The sequence below is a fragment of the Hypomesus nipponensis genome, chromosome 23, assembly GCF_054491055.1.
Source record: "Hypomesus nipponensis isolate SF chromosome 23, ASM5449105v1, whole genome shotgun sequence".
In the NCBI taxonomy this organism is placed as follows: domain Eukaryota; kingdom Metazoa; phylum Chordata; class Actinopteri; order Osmeriformes; family Osmeridae; genus Hypomesus; species Hypomesus nipponensis.
This window is the reverse complement of record NC_140383.1, coordinates 21,940,410-21,960,894: the sequence shown is the minus strand read 5'-3', so window position 1 is coordinate 21,960,894 and position 20,485 is coordinate 21,940,410. Positions and strand designations below refer to the sequence as shown.

Genomic DNA, 20,485 nt, shown 5'->3' with positions numbered 1-20,485 from the left:
GTGATACAACTGTTGAACCATATCTACCACAGAAAGACTCAAAACATAGAGCAACTGTTACATACATCAGGGACAGTAAATGTGGTGTGCAGGTCTGCATAAACTTTCCCCTGTCCTCAATAGACTTTAAACATGACCAGATAAGATGTATGAAAATAGAATATATATTATACTATGTCCAGCAAAGAAAAATATCTTAATATACCCTATAATATTATTTGATATGGTTCAAGAGCAAGATAGTTTAACAATAGGTCTATTTGCACAAAGGAGCTTCTCTATATGTGATCCTTTCTTTATTAGCATTATTAGCTGAGCCACTGAGAACATGAGGACAGACACAAACATGTTATGGCTGTATTTCCTTCCTGACTCTAGTTCTCAGGTTGCAGCAACAATGTTATAGTGTTTTTGTATTTTTTGGTATATTTTGTCTGTAGATGTGAATGGCAATTTAAAGTGGCCCTTTTCAGTTGACGTTTGCTGAATCTATCCTAATTCAAATAGAGCTACAATGGTTATAGGCCCACTAGTCTAGAAGAGGGTTTCTATGTCAATGTATATTTTTTGTTGTCCGTCTGTGATTCAACTCCTTTCATCACCATAATCGCAACTGTGCCCAATCAATTGTCTATGTATCCTGGTTCTATTCCAATCCTGTCCATCAACTTTTTTTTGGTCGTTTGCTCGTGTTGGCTTGTTTATGTCAGATGTCAGTCACAGAGCTAAAGCCACAATGAGGAGATTGTCTAAACACCCTGGGGAATGTTCTAGACTCCAGTTCATGGCTTCATAAGATCAAACATCTATAGTCTAAAAAAGTTTGTAATCTAGTTTTCCATTGATGCTCCCAAACGAAGGTGAATAGACAACATGTCAGAGCTGTAATAATTATGAAACAAAAAATACATGTACTTGTAAGTCACAATATAGCACTGATATAATGTAGCAAGAATAGCATTTTAAAGTAGATTTAGACATTTCCAACATATGAATCTAGGCAGACCATAGAATGTGTGGTGTAGATTATTTAACAGGTGTAAAAGTTGAGTAAGATCAAATGTTTCCTTCACTGTTGTTAAAAAAGTTAGAGACATTTCTATATCAATCTGTCTGAATTATTGGTAGTAAATCTCTCGAGCATAGATTGTACGAAGAATAAAAAATACTAATCAACTGTCTGTTTTGTATTGAGAGTAAGGGTGGCTGCAGGTCAGAATACATTTTCCCCCTTTCATTTTAGAATGTTCTTTCTTCCAGATTTTATACAAAAACTCACCAACCGAATACGGATTTGTGTCAGTTGCAGACCGTAAATAAGAGGATTTAGAATTGGAGGGAATATTAAAAATTGAACAGCCATGAAATTCTGAAAGCTTTGTAACAAATTTGATGATCCAAATCTACTGTACATGACATCAAATAACAGAGCAACTGCTACATTAAGTAATGACAGCAAATGTGGCATGCAGGTCTGCATAAACTTTCCCCTGTTCTCAATAGACTTTAAACATGACCTGATCAGATAAGCATATGAACATACAATTAATAGTATATGTACAACATAGAACAGAATGCAAATATACCCTATAATATTGTTTGCTGTAATTGAAGAGCAGGAGAGTTTAACAATAGACCAATTAGTACAGTAGAGCTTCGCTATATGTGATCCACACAACCTCAGTTTACTAGTTATTACTATAGCAACAGAGAATAAACAGAATATAGAGAGCCAAGGATAATAGACTAACACAGTGACCCTCTGTTTAGTCATAACAGAGTGATACTCAAGTGGTCTACAGATTGCCACATACCTGTCATAAGCCATCACTGCTAGAATAACAACATCTGCACAGGCTGAACAATATATTACGAAAGACTGAGTTAGACATCCTGCATAAGAGATAACCTGCAGATCAGACAGTAGATCCAGAAGGAACTTGGGGTAGAATCCTGTTGTGCCAAAAAGTCCACTGATGCACAAGTTACACAGGAAGATGTACATGGGCTCATGGAGGTTTTCATCCAGGACTATAGTCAAAATGAGAGCAACATTTACTAGTATAATCGCACAGTAACACAGTAAAGTAAGAGAGAAGAACGTGGCTCTGTGTTCCATCATCTCATCAAACCCAGAAAATGTAAACCATGTCACTGTTGATGCATTGTCGCTAAAGGTCATATCTGTGAAGAAAATAAAAGGGATACAAAAGCATTTCATTTTCTAATTCAATCACTGTGCTCCTTACAGATAGACTGATCATAGTATACCAGCTAGTATAAGTAAGTAAGAAGGTTACACAATATGCAAAATATAAGTAGAGAAAAATACAGTGTAACAGTGCAATGACTACAATGGTACATGAGGAATACATTCAGCACATACATGTACATTACCTCGTGTTGGGATACAGCATCGATGAGATATTTTAAGACTCACCCATGCACTCTACATGTAGCAGTATTTTATGTCTTCTAGCACGATGACCTCATACCATGTGGAAGGACAGGGAATTCAGGCCCTTGACACCGTTTGGATTAGAAGGGAGTGAAGGGAGGAGGGGTGTTGCTAGATGTGGTCATACTGTAAACCTTTAGAACTCTAATGAGAAATTAAGTCTGTATCCAAAAAGGATGTACTCGTCTGATTGTTGCTAATCTGGAGAGTTGTGTGGAGCACTTGAGAAGACTGAAGAGGAAGTACTGGAGCAGCAACAAGTCAGGTTCATCTGCTATTGTTGACCGTAGCATCGGAAAGAAGGGATCCTACATTCTGATAATGATGATGATAATGATGATGATGATAATGATGATGATGATGATGATGATGATGATGATGATAATGATCATGATCATGATCATGATCATGATGATGATGATGATGATGATGATGATGATGGCTGTATGTGAACAGAATCAAATCAAATCAAATGTATTTGTATAGCCCTTTTTACACGCAAGCATGTCACAGACATGAAGAGAACAGAAGCTCCCGTATGTTACCAAGTTGTTGATGTTCTAGATATTGGGAGTAGTTATGAAAACAGCAGGTGGTGCTGTCCACCCTACACAGAACCCGCCCACTAGCATAATCATGTCCGATTCCAGTTGTTGCTGTACAACCATCTCGCTAATCCACATAGGGATTGTTTAATAATATTACTGTCATTATCATGATTACAATATATACACACTACATTACCAAATGACTTCTTATGTTTTTTTTATGTTCTTGTTCTATTTTAGTTTGAATTTGTTTTGCCTAAGGCATTTGCACAGTACTGTAGATTATACTAAGATGTGTTATACAAGTGATGTGTTATTCAAGGTACTGTAGTGTTGGTGTATTTTATTATGTGAGATTTTTGTTGAATGAAGGCTAAAATGTAAGGAATGATGATCAAACATTCACAGCAACAACTTGATTCATTTACATCATGTGTTTTGCTCATATGTTTTTACATTAGTTGATTATCGTTTGAAGATAGAAGGTCGATTTCACCATTTATCAGAACTGCAGGCATTTGACAGTTCTTTTTTTCTTTCACTTGTTATACAGACACTCAAAATTCTGTTTTTTAATCTGCTTTGGTTTAAGACCATAAAAAGTCCACTCATGCACAAGCTACACACACGTATATACATGGGCTTCTTTAGTTTTTTTGTTCAAATACTAAAATAAGAGCACGTTTAATTTTATAGTACACAGTAACAGTAATGTAAGAGAGAAGAGTGTTACTCTGTTTTCTATTATCTCATCAAACCCAGAAATAGTAAACATTTTACATTTACATTTAGTCACTTAGCAGACGGTCTTATCCAGAGTGACGTACACTAAGTACAGGGACATTCCCCCAAAGCAAGTAGGGGGAAGTGCCTTGCTCAGGGACACAGAGACATACTGTCAGCACATACTGTTCCTCAGGTTAGGAGGAACTTTAGATGAGAGCTTCTTACAGTTCACGCAACATGTCATTGTTTTTTATTGTCGAAAGGAAACGTTATGATCATATTCCTAGTGGATGAACATATGGTTCAGGTCCTTTGATACTGATGTGGATATGAGGGGGGTGGAGGGTTACTGGATGAGGTCATAGATAAGCCTGTCGTATCCAGATACTGTACAAATCAGAGATGTAGAGAATTAGTTGTATTTATTACTTTCATTGTCCTGGATGAAAGCTATTAAAAAATGGTGAACAATCAAAGCATTATAAGAAAAAAGAAGAATATAAATCTTAAGTTGGAAACAAATGTTTTGAAAAAAGTATTGATATAAGAGTAAGAACTGAGTCTACCAAACCCTGCCCGGCTGCTAGGTAGCTCTTCCTCCGTACCAACCAAGTATCACATTGAAAAAGATAAAAAAAGAAAACATGTACTTTCATACTGCCTTCCATGTGCAGGAAGGCTCTGTTTTTGCCTTGAAATAGAAGGTAATTATCGTAACATGCAGGCAACTACTCTAGGTGTCTGTAACAATCTCAATATCATGCCCCGAATTTGTGGCAGATTTAAACCATAAACTAGAGGATTTAGTATAGGTGGAATTATTAAAAATTCAAGTGACAGAATCACATTCACAACTGGACTCAGTTCATCATGTTTATATCGACTTAGAGATACTTCACAAAACAGGGCTATGGAATAGATAACAAATGTAACAATATGAGGTAAACAGGTTTTTAAGGCTTTCCCACGGTGTTCACTGGAGCTTTTCTGACAAACAATTATAATTCTAAAGTAAGTATACAAAACAAAGCCCAGTGGTAAAAATACTGTTGTAATAGTAACAAGCAGTCCTGCAGCATTGTTTTGTGTGGTGTCCACACATGAAAGCTGGACTACAGGCCAATTGACACAAAAAACTCTTGCTATTTCATTACCACATAACGGCAAGCTAACAGATAGGTACAGCAAAGATCCAATGGAACAAATTGGATAAACCCATCCAAGACCCACTAAGAGAACAACTGTCTTTGAATTCATGATAGTGTTGTAATGTAACGGTTTACATATTGCAACATATCTGTCATAAGCCATGATGCCCAGAATGATGAGTTCATATGATGCATACGTATAAACAACATAAATCTGTGTAAAACAAGCAGGACGGGAGATTAGATGCGTGTCAGAGAGAAGATCCATCATGAATCTAGGAAATAAACCAGTAGAGCCATAAAGAGAATTGATGGACAGACATGAAATAAAAACATACATGGGTTCATGCAGTGTTCTCTCCAGCAATACAATTACTATGATCATGATGTTTAGAGACAACATTAAAGCATACAGAAGGAAACATATCATAAAATAAAGATATCTGTACAATCCTAGGTCCTTAAAGAGGGTGAGGGTGAAATAGAATGGAGAAGTGTCATTTTCCATGTGACCTACTGGTGGTGTTGGAGGTACCGTAACTGAAAACAAGACAAAGATCAGTACAGTAGCTGGTCACACAGTGGTATGTTTGCAGCAATTATTGTAAAATATGAAATACGAATGAAGTATATCCAGGTTTATGTGTCAATCTTTAGATACAGAACATGTTAAAGGCATAATTTAAATGATCTTGAAAATAGTTGTCGGTATAAACTGACAAGGTAATGAGCTTTAATAATATAACTGATATCAATGATAATGAACATCAGTTATTTAGTATCCGGTCATTGACATGTTATTCTTCACTAGTTATATACAGACCCCTCTGGTTCAGAATATCTGCTGCCTCAGCTGTTGCCTCCCTGCTCAGTGGAAATGGGGTGAGGTGGAAGAGTGTTGATGCTGTTATAGGTTAGCGTTGTGTTGTTGCAGAAAGACTCTTGACAGGAAATTGAGGGGTCTGTCCCAAGGTGCTACATGACATGAAGTAGGCGTAGCCTTCATCTCTTGTTGGTTTAATGTCAAACCAGCCATTTTTATGACCTTTTCATCTGACTACATCTTGTCAGTCCACAGACATAAGGGTGGTGAATGCACCACAGAAATGACTGGAAGATAACCTGCGGTTTTATACTTTTATTTATACATTGCAGGCCAAGTAAAAAAACGAGATGATAAAATCTGAGTTGTACTATGATAACACAATCTCATTATGTTTCTTTAGGCTCCTCAACTTGTGTTCATATTTCAATCAAAATGCTAAAAAAAGAAATGAAAGCGATTTGTTAGAACCTACAACATACTGTAATGTCATTCCACAAGGAAAGAGATAAGCATGATGGTGAGAGCAGTGTACAATTGAAGGGCCAGTATCGGTCAACAGAGGAAGCTATAACTATAGAGCACAGGGGTAACTGACAAATAAATATACCTTTATAATTATCATAAAATAATTAGTCTCGTGTTTTTTTTACAATATACAAATAATGGTAGTATATATGTATTTTTTATATACAGAACTGGGCAGAAGTCTTAGCCACAATTAAAAAAGACAAAATTCATGTGAAAAAATCTTGGGTGGGAAAGACTTCTGCATATTCTACTGTATATATTTTATACATATTTCTAAACTTATATTTTGAGCCAGAGTCTTTGCGGTATCTTGAGCCACAGTCTTTGCAGTATCTCGAGCCGAAGTCTTTGTGCTTTCCGAATATAAATAAATTGTTGCAAAACACAGGCCACAATCTTTGCGGGAATCCAAAACACAATCAATAAAAACAATAATACAAGTCAAAACACAATCCGCAGTCTTTGTAGGAATCCAAACAATCAATAAAAACAATAATACAACTAATAAAAGTAATAAAACCCTTCTGAGATAACATTTGTAAAATGCTTTGTTAAAAAGATAGGTTTTAAAATGTCTAGCGTGTTTGCTACCCTAATATTTATGGGTAATGTGTTCGACAGTTTTGGGGTTTACAGTAATTGACAATCTTCTTATGACTGCTTCTGGGGACCTCTAATAGGCCTGCATCTGATGATTGCAGTGTTCTAGCTAGTTTGTAGTTAGTAAGAGAGTTAACAATGTAGCTCGGTCCATATGTTGTAGAAAAAACATCACACTGTTGTAATTATGAAGATGGGTAATGATTATGGATAATATGATTGAAAATGAACCTCAATCAATTTTTTACCTTTATATGCAATATTACTGAAAACCAGATGCAAAGCTGTTGACTGATTAGTATTGCTACTAATATGTAGAAGATATTAAGCCCAAAGTGAAAATCTGGATATTTAGAGGCTGAGGGCGAGAGAAGACTGTGTGTATATGTTTCTACTATAGGAAACTACAAGACCCAGATATCATGGGACAGATTTACGACCTTACGCTCAGCAACCCAGTGCAGCTGGTCTTCAAGGCCAGAGCAAGCCTTAAAAATAAAATAGTTTTCTATGTAACTGTAATCTGAAGCCCCTAGGGTAAGAAACCAATAGTGTGAGAAATGCATAATGCATCTGTGACAAACAGTATTGTACCAATAGAAAAATTGCAAAACTGATAAGGTTTTGATATATAAGACAAATGTCCAGAGAAAAATTCCAGTCTGCTCCCGGGAACACACACACTTGTTTAGATACGTTTGGGTCTGAATAAACTTTTGCATGAGACTCTGAGTTCCGGTGCGTCTGTTTGGACTTGGGATCTAGCCCTTCACGACACTTAAAATTATTTTTCACTTCAAGACTTAGTATTTTAGTATAGGGAACTTACAAAAGTATTTACATCATTTATTTGTGTGTTCCCGACAGAGTTCAGATAGATGTCGGCATGGAGGCTTGCAGAAGGTAGAGTGTGTGAGTCTGTAGCAGGGTGCAGGTGTCCTGACATTTGAACCCACCTGTCAGATTGTCCTACCAGGGCTTACAGTGCATGCCCACACCAAGGTTAAGGTGACAGTTAGTTTTGACCTGCAGAAGGAAAACTGCAATGTTTTTCACCAAACAGTGTTTTTGCACTGTTATTAGTCTGTTATGAGTAAAGCCTAGAGAGAGCGGGGGAGAGAGGGAGAGATAGTGAGAGAGAGAGAGAGAGAGAGAGAGAGAGAGAGAGAGAGAGAGAGAGAGAGAGAGAGAGAGAGAGAGAGAAAGAGGGAGAAAGAGGGAGAGAGGGAGAGAGAGTCTGAGAAAGTCTGGGACTTGTAACATCATTGACATTGCTGGCAACTGCATCAATTCAAGAAACACAATGGTAGATTCTAACTAACATCATAAAAAACATCACAGTGGTGGTGTCTGTAAAACAATCAAAAGTATAAAAAATCCTAAAACCACTAAACAGGTTTGTCAACATTGTTACATAGGAACATTTGTACTGAGATACTTACATTGCAACTCTCCCCAAAACCTACTATGGTTGCCTTTATATTACTGTAATGTCTTTTTTAATGACACCGTTCTTTTACTTATGCACAAACTCATAATTCGGTTTCTAATCTGCTTCAGTTTAAGACCATAAATAAGCGGGTTTAGAATTGGAGGAATAACTAAAAATTGAACTGCCATGAAATTCTGAAAGTGTTGTGATATTTCTGTTGAACCGTATCTACTGTAGAAAACCTCAAACAACAGACCACCTGTTACATTAATTAATGACAGTAAATGTGGCATGCAGGTCTGCATAAACTTTCCCCTGTCCTCAATAGACTTCAAACATGACCTGATAAGATATGCATATGAACATACAATGAATATTATATGTCCAGCATAGAAAAGTGTGTTAATATACCCCATTATATTGCTTGCTGTGGTTGAAGTGCAAGACAGTTTAACGGTGGGCCAATTTGCACAGTAGAGCTTCTCTATGTGTGATCTACATAATCTCAGTGTACTTGTTAAAATACTTTGTATACTTATTAAAAAGAACGTAGAGAGCCATGGATAAAATACTAACCGAGTGACCCTCTGTTTATTCATAACAGAGTGATACTCCAGTGGTCTACAGATTGCCACATACCTGTCATATGCCATCACTGCTAGAATTGCAAAGTCTCCACAGGCAGAAGAATAAATGACAAAAGACTGAATGAGACATCCTGCATAAGAGATAACTTGCAGATGAGACAATACATCCAGCAGGAACTTGGGGTAAAATCCTGCAGTCCCAAAAAGTCCACTGATGCACAAGTTACACAGGAAGATGTACATGGGCTCATGGAGGTTTTCATCCAGGACTATTGTCAAAATGAGAGCAACATTTACTAGTATAATCGCACTGTAACACAGTAAAGTTAGAGAGAAGAATGTGGCTCTGTGTTCCATCATCTCATCAAACCCAGAAAGAGTAAACCATGTCACTGTTGATGCATTGTCACTAAAGGTCATATCTGTGAAAAAAATAAAAGGGATACAGAAGCATTTAATTTTCTAATTCAATCACTGTGCTCCTTACAGACAGACTGATCATAGTATACCTGCTAGTATAAGTAAGTAAGAAGGTTACACAATATGCAAAATATAAGTAGAGAAAAATACAGTTTAACAGTGCAATGGCTACAATGGTACATAAATTCAGCACATACATGTACATTACCTTGTGTTGGGATACACCATTGATGAGATATCTTAAGACTCACCCATGCACCCTACATGTAGCAGTGTTTTATGTCCTCTAGCACGATGACCTCATACCATGTGGAAGGACAGGGAATTCAGGCCCTTGACACCGTTTGGATTAGAAAGGAGTGAAGGGAGGAGGGGACCTGCTAAATGTGGTCATACTGTAAACCTTTAGAACTATCTAAGAAGGTTGAAGAAATGTAATCCTAATGCAGAATTTTCATGCTGCACTTCATTTTATTTTAGTTTGGTGTATACAATGTGTATACATATATAGTATGTGTTTGACTATTTGCTTCAAGTTTCAGTATTCATAGCAGGGGAATGTGAAATTGGACTTGTTTTGTAAATCTGTTAGATCTGTTAAAATCTGTTTTGCGAACTCATCGTAAAAGCCGTTCAGAGCTGTGAGCATGGAGGCTTGCAGAAGGTAGAGTGTGTGAGTCTGTAGCAGGGTGCAGGTGTCCTGACATTTGAACCCACCTGTCAGATTGTCCTACCAGGGCTTACAGTGCATGCCCACACCAAGGTTAAGGTGACAGTTAGTTTAGTGCTACGGTAGGAAATTCTGACAAAGTAGAATCATTTGACAGAACACCTGGCCTTCTGATAAGCACAAGGCCAGTATTTTTAATTATAGTTTGGATATGTAGGTCCACGAGACACTATTTTAACAGGCCCTTTATCCCTTTTACTCTTTATTCAAGAAACACACTTCAGGATTGTAAGTAACATCATTAAAAAACATCACAATCTAACATCACTCACACTCAAAAGGTCATGGAGGTGTCTGTAAAACCAATACAAGTATAGAAAATACTAACAATCACCTCCCTAAAAGTTACTGTAAGAACCCAGTATAGCTGCTCATTCTAAATGGTGCAGTAAGGTTGCACAACATGCAACATGACCTGGTTTATTTGCAGTGAACACGGACTAAATGTTTTTGAATGCCTTTAAATGAATCCTTCTTAGAGGAAAGATTAACTTGACATAAAATGAAAAATATTCTGAACTGTAAATATAACCTCATGCCATGTGGATGAACAGAAAATTCAGATCATTTGCCACTTGTTTGGATTAAAGGGGGTTATGCTGAATGCCATTAAAAGTAACTATATAGAATATTCCACAGAGAGACTGAAGCAGGAAGATAAAAATTACAATGTATTTTTATAGATGATTTGGAACTTTTAAACTACCTTGATATGATCAATTACTTATTTTGAAATCAGCTTTTTTTCACAGTTTATAAATCATCACAGAATTCTGTTTTGAGGATGAGTTAGTTTAAGACCATAAATGACAGGATTTAGAATCATAGGGACAACAAGGAATTCTATCGCCATGAAGGTTTGAAGGCTTTGAAGCCATATTGAGTTAAGTAACATCATTAAGAAACATCACAATCTAACATCACTCACACACTCAAAAGGTCATGATGGTATCTGTAAAACAAATAAAGGTATAGAAAATACAAACAAAAACCTCCTTAAAAGTTACTGTAAGAACACAGTATAGCTGCGTACAGTAAATGGTGTAGTAAGGTAACACATCCATGTACCTAGTGAACACAGACTTGGCCTGCAGTTGAATGGTAGATTTAGAAGACATCTTCTTTGACGATCAATAAACCTAAACCAAATAATTACCTCTCGCCATCTGGATTAACATTGAATTCAGATCCTTTAATACTTGTTTGGACTTAGTGTGAAGGGGGGATATTTTGAAAGCTGTAATACATTACATCTGTAGAATCACCTACGGTACTGTACAGTCAGAACTAAGTAAATGTTGGCATTACATTAGGTTTAATGGGTCATTTGACTTAAAAATATACTTTCCCCCACCATTTTCAACAGCATCATTACTTCATATTTATCTTGAATTAGATGTAATAATTGCTCAGAACTAAAATAAATAAACAGGTACTTATCTACCAGACTTTTTAGTCAACTACTTTGTAAATTACTTTTCTCCCTAAAACCAACTATATGGTTATCTACATTAAAGACATTTTCTTTCTTGTACTTATCATACATAAGTTCCAAACTTGGTTTCTAATCTGCTTCAGTTTAAGACCATAAATAAGTGGGTTTAGAATTGGAGGAATTACAAAAAATTGTACTGCCATAAAATTCAGAAAGTTTTGTGAAACATCTGTTGAACCATATCTACTCCATACTCAAGACATGATCGGATCAGATAGGTATATGAATACAGAATGAAAATAAAATGTCAAAAATAAATAGTTTATTAATATTATAGTATAATAAATATTGTAGTATCATAATATATACAATCATATCATTTGGGATGGTTGATATGCAAGAAAGCTAAACTATAGACCAGTTTGAACATTATAGTCGTTCTATATATGCTCCACATAGCTTCAGGGTACTGGTCATTGTAAAAGAGACAGTGAAGAAAGAGAAATGAATAAACCATGGATAAAAGGCTATCTGAGTGACCCTCTGTTTATTCATAACAGAGTGATACTCCAGTGGTCTGCAGATTGCCACATACCTGTCATAAGACATCACTGAGAGAATTAAAAAGTCTCCACATGCTGAAGAATATATTCCAATGGCTAGAATGAAACATCCTGAACAAGAAATGACCTGACGATGAGACAGTATCTAGTAGGAACTTGGAGTAGAATCCTGCAGTACCAACTGATGCACAAGTTACACAGGAAGATGTACATGGGCTCAAGGAGGTTTTAATCCAAGACCATCTAAAAATGAGAGCAACATTTACTAGTATAATCGCACAGTAAATTACTATTCTCCCCGAAACCTTTAATTGTTGTCTGTACTTTAAAGACTTCTTCTTTCTTTAACTTTTCATGCAGAAAATTTGATTTCTAATCCGCCTCAGTTTAAGACCATAAATAAGTGGGTTTAAAATTGGAGGAATAACTAAAAATTGTACAGCTATAACATTCTGAACATTTTGTGACATATTTGTTGAACCATATCTACTGAAGAAAACCTCAAACAACAGAGCACCTGCTACAATAATTAATGACAGTAAATGTGGCATGCAGGTCTGCATGAACTTCCCCCTGTCCTCAATAGACTTCAAACATGACTTGATAAGATATACATAGGAACACACAATGAATGTTACATGCCCAGTATAGAACAGAATGCCAGTATAACCCGATATGTTGTTTAATGTGGTTGAAGTGCAAGAGAGTTTAACAATAGACCAGTTTGCACAATAGAGCTTCTCTATTTGTGATCCACATAACCTTAGTTGACTTGTTAAAATAATGAGAACAGTTATTAAACAGAATGTAGAGAGCCAGGGATAAGACACTAACCAAGCAACCCTCTGCCTGGTCATAACAGAGTGATACTCCAGTGGTCTACAGATTGCCACATACCTGTCATATGCCATCACTGCTAGAATTACAAAGTCTCCACCGGCAGAAGAATAAATGACAAAAGTTTGGATCAAACATCCTGCATAAGAGATAACCTGCAGATGAGACAGTACGTCAAAAAGGAATTTGGGATAGAATCCTGTTGTGCCAAAAAGTCCACTGATGCACAAGTTACACAGGAAGATGTACATGGGCTCATGGAGGTTTTCATCTAGGACTATCATTAAAATAAGAGCAACATTTAAAAGTATAATCGCACAGTAACACAGTAAAGTAAGAGAGAAGAATGTGGCTCTGTGTTCCATCATCTCATCAAACCCAGAAAGAGTAAACCATGTCACTGTTGATGCATTGTCACTAAATGTCATTCTGTGAAGAAAATGAAAGGGTTAAAAAAGTCAACCATCTTAAGAATGACTTTAATATAGCAATTCATATCGCAATATGTAACATGTCTGCAAAAAGTCATACATTGTAACTTTGTAATATCTACAATGGTACATGAGAGAAATAGAGCACAAACATATGTGTGTACATTACCTGGTGCTGGGACACACCATCGATGAGATCCTGACCCTAAAGGCACCCTACATGTAGCAGTATCTTATGCCCTGTAGCACGATGACCTCACACCATGTGGGTGGACAGGGAATTCAGGCCCTTGACACCGTTTGGATTTGAAAAGAGTGAAAGGAGGAGGGGTGTTGCTAAATGTGGTCATACTGTAAACCTTTACTCTCAAAGAAGATCGCAGAAATGTATTCCTAATGCAGAATTTTCATGCTGCATTTCATTTTATTTTTCACTGCTCTTTGTTACTTAGTGTATAGATTTATAGTATGTTTTTGACTATTTGCTTCAAGTTTCAGTATTCATAGCAGGGAAATGTGAAACTTGACTTATTTGTAAATCTGTTAAAATCTGTGAACTCATTGTAAAAGTCGCTCAGATAGGTGTCAGCATGGAGGCTTACAGAAGGTAGAGTGTGTGAGTCTGTAGCAGGGTGCAGGTGTCCTGACAGTTGAACCCACCTGTCAGATTGTCCTACCAGGACTTAGGGCACATGGGCACACCAAGGTCAGGGTCACAATTAATTTAGCGTTACGTTACGAAAATCTGACATGGTAGGGTAAACTGACAGAACACCTGGCTTTCTGATAAGCACAAGGCCAGTATTTTTAATCACAGCTTGGATATTTAGGTTCACGAGGCACCGTTATAACAGCCCCCTGTTTCTTCACCAAACACCGTTTTCACACTGATATAAGTCTGTTATAAGAAAATGTACATAGAGAGAGTGAGAGAGAAAGTCTGAGCCTTTTAACATCATTGACATCGCTGGCAACTACATCAATAAAGTCCTCTCTCCTTATGACATTGTCCTCAACACTTTATTGAAGAAACACACAGCAGGATTCTAAGTGACATCATTAAAAACATCACAATCTAACATCACTCTCACACTCAAAATATCATGTTGGTGTCTGTAAAACCAGTAAAACATGTGGATGAACAGAAAATTCAGATCATTTGACACTTGTTTGGATTAAACAGGGTTATGCTGAATGCCATTATAAAGTACGTGTGTAGACTATCCCACAGAGAGCCTGAAGCAGGAAGATAAAAGTTACAATGTCTTTTTATAGACAATTTGGAACTTTTAAACTACCTAAATATGATCAACTACTTATTGTGAAATCTGCTTTTTTCACAATCCTCACAGAATTCAGTTTTGAAGCTGGCCATAAATGACAGGGTTTAGAATCATAGGGACAACAAGGAATTCTATCGCCATGAAGTTTTGAAAGCTTTGTGGTCGATATGTAGAACCATATTGATTGTTCAAAACAATGAATGCAAAGCAAGAGAAACATTGAATAATGATAGTAAATGTGGCATGCAGGTCTGCATGAACTTTCCCCTGTCCCTGACGGACTCCAGACATGATCTGACCAGATAGGTATATGAACACAGAATGAAAATAAAATGTCCAAAATAGAAAAGTATAATGTATCCTATTATATCATTTGGGATGGTTGAAGTGCAAGAAAGCTGAACTATAGACCAGTTGGAACAGTAGAGTCTTTCTATATATGCACCACATTATAGCTTCAGGGTACTGGTCATTCTAAAAGAGACAATGAAGAAAGAGAAATTGATCAAATTGAATGGATAAAATGCTATCTGAGTGACCCTCTGTTTAGTCATAATAGAGTGATACTCCAGTGGTCGACAGATTGCCACATACCTGTCATAAGCCATCACTGCTAGAATTGAAAAGTCTCCACATGCTGAAGAATATATTACAAAAGCTTGAATGAAACACCCTGCATAAGAAATGACCTGATGATGAGACAGTAGATCTAGGAGGAACTTGGGGTAGAATCCTGCAGTCCCTAAAAGTCCACTGATGCATAAGTTACACAGGAAGATGTACATGGGTTCATGGAGGTTTTCATCCAGGACTATAGTCAAAATGAGAGCAACATTTACAAGTATAATAACACAGTAACACAGTAAAGTAAGAGAGAAGAACGTGGCTCTGTGTTCCATCATCTCATCAAACCCAGAAAGAGTAAACCATGTCACTGTGGATGCATTGTCACTAATGCTAATATCTGCGGGGAAAAAGGAATCCAATAATTAATTAACGATTCTAAGTAACATCATTAACAATCTAGCAGTACTCTCACATTCAAAAGGTCATGGTGTCTGTAAAACAGTTTAAATGATTACAAATAGTAACAATCACCTCCCTAAAAATAACTGTAAGAACACAATATAACTACGTATGCTAAATGGTGCAGTAAGGTTGCACAACAAGTAACATATCCATATATCCAGTTAACGCAGACTTGACCTGCTGTTGAATGTTTGCATTTAGAGGAAATTTACTCAGAGGAATGATACATTTAACATGAGATTAAATTGTTATGAACAAGCATAACAACCTTGCTCTATGTAGGCTAGATGAGCAGGGAAATTAAGTCTTTTGATACTTGTTTAGATTTGAAAAGTGTGGAGGAGGGATATGTTGAATGCTGCCATTTAGTACAGAACGGCTGAATTAGATTTTATCATTTGTCAGAACTGCGAACCTTAAGAGGTACAGATTTTCTAACAAGGTTGTTAGATGTAAAACTGTAAAATGTGTACAGTGGTATTTCAATTACTATTCTCCCCAAAACCTACAATGGTTGTCTTTACTTTAAAGACTTCTGCTTTCTTTTACTTGTTGTGCAGAAAATTTGAATTCTAATACGCCTCAGTTTAAAACCATAAATAAGCGGGTTTAGAATTGGAGGAATAACTAAAAATTGTAGAGCCATAAAATTCTGAACGTTTTGTGACACATCCGTTGAACCATATCTACTGTAGAAAACATCAAACAACAGAGCAACTGTTACATTAATTAATGACAGTAAATGTGGCATGCAGGTCTGCATGAACTTTCCCCTGTCCTCAATAGACTTCAAACATGACCTGATAAGATGTACATAGGAACACACAATGAATGTTATATGCCCAGTATAGAACAGCATGCCAATATAACCGGATATGTTGTTTACTGTGGTTGAATCGCAAGAGAGTTTAACAATAGACCAGTTTGCACAGTATAGCTTCTCTATATGTGATCCACATGACTTCAGCTTACTTGTTAAAATATTGATAACAGTTATTAAACAGAATGTAGAGAGCCAAGGATAGAACACTAACCAAGCGACCCTCTGCCTGGTCATAACAGAGTGATAAACCAGTGGTCTACAGATTGCCACATACCTGTCATATGCCATCACTGCTAGAATTACAAAGTCTCCACAGGCAGAAGAATAAATGACAAAAGACTGAATGAGACATCCTGCATAAGAGATAACCTGCAAATAAGACATTAGATCTAGAAGGAACTTGGGATAGAATCCTGTTGTGCCAAAAAGTCCACTGATGCACAAGTTACACAGGAAGATGTACATGGGCTCATGGAGGTTTTCATCTAGGACTATCATTAAAATAAGAGCAACATTTAAAAGTATAATAACACAGTAACACAGTAAAGTAAGAGAGAAGAACATGGCTCTGTGTTCCATCATCTCATCAAACCCAGAAAGAGTAAACCATGTCACTGTTGATGCATTGTCACTAAAGGTCATATCTGTGAAGAAAATAAAAGGGATACAAAAGCATTTAATTTTCTAATTCAATCACTGTGCTCCTTACAGATAGACTGATCATAGTATACCTGCTAGTATAAGTAAGTAAGAAGGTTACACAATATGCAAAATATAAGTAGAGCAAAATACAGTTTAACAGTGCAATGACTACAATGGTACATAAATTCAGCACATACATGTACATTACCTTGTGTTGGGATACACCATCGATGAGATATCTTAAGACTCACCCATGCACCCTACATGTAGCAGTATTTTATGTCCTCTAGCACGATGACCTCATACCATGTGGAAGGACAGGGAATTCAGGCCCTTGACACCGTTTGGATTAGAAAGGAGTGAAGGGAGGAGGGGTGTTGCTAGATGTGGTCATACTGTAAACCTTTAGAACTCTAATGAGAAATTTGGTCTGTATCCAAAAAAAATGTACTCGTCTGATTGTTGCTAATCTGGAGAGTTGTGTGGAGCACTTGAGAAGACTGAAGAGGAAGTACTGGAGCAGCAACAAGTCAGGTTCATCTGCTATTGTTGACTGTAGCATCGATCATCATCATGATGATGATGGCTGTACGGGAACAGAAGCTACTGTATGTTACCAAGTTGTTCTTCTAGAGATCGGGAGTAGTCAGGTAGATGAAAACAGCAGGTGATGCTGTTCACCCTACACAGACCCCGCCCAGTAGCATAATCAAGTCCGATGGGGCTGTTAAAAATCAAAATATGCTATTTCAATATTCTACAACTAAAGTACTTAAACCCGACCTGAAAACCATATTGTGACGGACGATGCTGTATGTTAAAGTCATAAAACAATCTTTGATTGCACAGGAACTGCTTTGTTAATACTTACAGTACTTTGCAAAAGTCTTAGGCTCCCAATATTTTGGGTATTTGTTCTGCAGTATAAAAGTGCAATGCTGCGATTATTTTTCTTCAGTCTTTTCATTTAATTTTTGCTTTTCTTTTGTCTTTTGCAAGGCTTTTGCACAGGATTGTAGATTAAAAACTAAGCTTTGCAATTTGTTATTCAAGATACTGTAGTGTTGATTTATTTTATTACTTGAGATTTTTGTTGAATGAAGGCTAAAATGTAAGGATTGATAACCCAGAAAAAAACATTGTTCTTACATTTGAGACAGTGTATGCTTTGAAATGTTCCATTGAAACAAACATAGATTTCTCTATTCAATAGAATTGCAGACATTTGACAGTTATGTCTTTCTTTCACTTGTTATAAAGAAACTCAAAATTCTGTTTCTAATGTGCTTCAGTTTAAGACCATAAAAAGTCCACTCATGAAAAAAGCTACACACAAGGATAGACGTAGTCTTATTTAGTTTTTTTGGTAACACTTTAGAATAATGGTCCGTTGTTAACAACTAGCTATGCAGGAAGTAATAGGAAGTTCTACATTAACACCGAATTTAATACTATTAACTAATATGGAACCAAGATTAACTAAGCAGTAAGTAATAGCTAATTTACAACAAAGGTAGTTCCTTGGTAGGTATTTGGTTATTACTAAATAAATGTATGAACTACTTGTGAACTATGACCAATTAAGAAAGAATAACCAATGAATTACTAATCACATAAGTAACATGTCTAAAAAGTTAACAATTTGGTTGTTTTACTCTTAACATGGTCATAACTTTTCAGAAGCTTGTGCCTCAATGGTTTCTTTGTGAAAACCAGTTTATGAATATTATATCCCCCCAAATACGTTAACTACAGGTTAACTAATTACTCAAGCATTACCTTGTTATCCTGCAGGAACTACTTGTGATGTGGACCATTATTTTAAAGTGACAAACATGTTAACTCCTCACTAATTACTCAAGCGTTACCTTGTCATCCCGCAGGAACTACTAGTGATATGGACCATTATTTTAAAGTGACAAACATGTTAACTCCTCAATAATTACTCAAGACTAACCTTGTCATCCCGCAGTAACTGTAATCTGGACCATTATTTCAAAGTGAAAAAGATGTTAACACCTCACTAACATGTCATCTCACAAAATCTACAACATAAAACAACTGCACTGATTGGATTAAAAAAAAATGATATGCACTGGAATATTTCCATGAAATCGTAAAAGAAAATCTTACATAATGCAAAAATGCACATGGGCATGCAAGTAGGGCTGTCACGATAACTACTTTTTCTTGTCCGATATTTTGCATCAAAATGAATTGCGATAAACGATATCATTGCTCCCACATCAATTGTAATTTTCAGTCCATTTTATGCCACTGATTACATAATGACCGCCTAGCATATTTGTAAATGCAGTTTTTTGGACCGTGTTTAATGGCTGCATCTTGTTGGCTATATAGCAACTTACGCTATCCGGGAGTGCGCGCCATTTTGCGCTGTCACGTTTATATTTGCACTGTTGGGAAAAGGCTTCTGTAACAGAACTGTATGGAAGACCCCTTTCCAGCTCCAGCTGCAGTTGTTGTTAACAGGTTGAAAAACTGGGTGGGATAATTATGTAGTGCAAGGTGACATTTTAGGTTATTGCCTCTTTTTGTTTCCATGTTTTTAAACTAAGTCGACATACCGGTTTGTTCAACTCACAACGTAATGTGTATTATAATATACCGTAACTGATATCATTGATAATGAACATCAGGTATTTAGTATCCAGCCATTGACATGTTATTCTTCACTAGTTATATACAGACCCCTCTGGTTCAGAATATCTGCTGCCTCAGCTGTTGCCTCCCTGCTCAGTGGAAGTGGGGTGAGGTGGAAGAGTGTTGATGCTGTTATAGGTTAGCATTGTGTTGTTGCAGAAAGACTCTTGACAGGGAATGGAGGGGTCTGTCACATGGTTCTACAGGACATGAAGTAGGCGTAGCCTTCACCTCTTGTTGGTTTAATGTCAAACCAGCCATTTTGATGATCCTTTCAAATCACTAGAGAGAAAATCACAGACTTAAAATCACTGTCATTATATGTTATGTTCTAGTGAGGGGCTGTTGTTTAGATAGCCTATGTTTAGTCAATTTAGTGATTTATTTAAATTCATAGTATTGACCGTACAGTAGTTGAAATGTAGGCCTATATCTACGAATGTGCAGACTCAAATATACATATATTTTTTGAGGGGGCACAGCATTCCATTTGGAGTCGACCCTGATTCAAAAAATCCCCTCAGTGAAGGTTGGCTAGCAACAGCAGCAGTGACTGACCTCAGTGACAGGTGGGGGGAGGTCCACAAAGGGCACACTTATTACTTGAAGGGCTATCTATCTTGCTTCCAACTTTTGTTTTGACCACCCTGTCATTTGGAGCAGATAATAATCTAAAAACCTGCAGGTCTACAGTAGACCCAGGGACGAGGATCAATGACCAGGATTGAGAGAGGCTGAGGTAGAGGGAATAGAGAAGCTGACAAGGTGAATGCAC

At 36.7% G+C, this 20,485-nt stretch overlaps 4 protein-coding genes and 2 pseudogenes across 4 annotated transcripts; all 6 read right to left on the bottom strand.

Moving 5' to 3' along the window:
- Positions 1 to 1,234: 1,234 nt before the first annotated feature.
- LOC146234899 (olfactory receptor 4B13-like) lies at positions 1,235 to 2,182 on the bottom strand. The gene has a single exon (XM_084688605.1). It carries the CDS (start codon positions 2,180 to 2,182, stop codon positions 1,235 to 1,237), a length of 948 nt encoding a protein of 315 aa, XP_084544731.1.
- Positions 2,183 to 4,440: 2,258 nt separating this feature from the next.
- LOC146234898 (olfactory receptor 10J4-like) lies at positions 4,441 to 5,388 on the bottom strand. Its single transcript, XM_084688371.1, has one exon. The coding sequence runs from the start codon at positions 5,386 to 5,388 to the stop codon at positions 4,441 to 4,443; it is 948 nt and encodes a 315-aa protein (XP_084544497.1).
- Positions 5,389 to 8,316: 2,928 nt separating this feature from the next.
- LOC146234897 (olfactory receptor 6E1-like) lies at positions 8,317 to 9,273 on the bottom strand. Its single transcript, XM_084688604.1, has one exon. It carries the CDS (start codon positions 9,271 to 9,273, stop codon positions 8,317 to 8,319), a length of 957 nt encoding a protein of 318 aa, XP_084544730.1.
- A 2,373-nt stretch (positions 9,274 to 11,646) lies between these two features.
- LOC146234896 (olfactory receptor 2K2-like) lies at positions 11,647 to 13,266 on the bottom strand (annotated as a pseudogene).
- Positions 13,267 to 14,624: 1,358 nt separating this feature from the next.
- Positions 14,625 to 15,778, bottom strand: LOC146234895 (olfactory receptor 11H6-like; annotated as a pseudogene).
- A 323-nt stretch (positions 15,779 to 16,101) lies between these two features.
- LOC146234894 (olfactory receptor 1500-like) lies at positions 16,102 to 17,046 on the bottom strand. The gene has a single exon (XM_084688601.1). It carries the CDS (start codon positions 17,044 to 17,046, stop codon positions 16,102 to 16,104), a length of 945 nt encoding a protein of 314 aa, XP_084544727.1.
- Positions 17,047 to 20,485: the final 3,439 nt, after the last annotated feature.

What these genes read in the sequence shown, in the direction of transcription:
- LOC146234899 (XM_084688605.1), bottom strand. Translation starts at nt 2,182, where the DNA reads ATGACCTTTAGCGACAATGCATCAACAGTGACATGGTTTACATTTTCT.
- LOC146234898 (XM_084688371.1), bottom strand. Translation starts at nt 5,388, where the DNA reads ATGGAAAATGACACTTCTCCATTCTATTTCACCCTCACCCTCTTTAAG.
- LOC146234897 (XM_084688604.1), bottom strand. Translation starts at nt 9,273, where the DNA reads ATGACCTTTAGTGACAATGCATCAACAGTGACATGGTTTACTCTTTCT.
- LOC146234894 (XM_084688601.1), bottom strand. Translation starts at nt 17,046, where the DNA reads ATGACCTTTAGTGACAATGCATCAACAGTGACATGGTTTACTCTTTCT.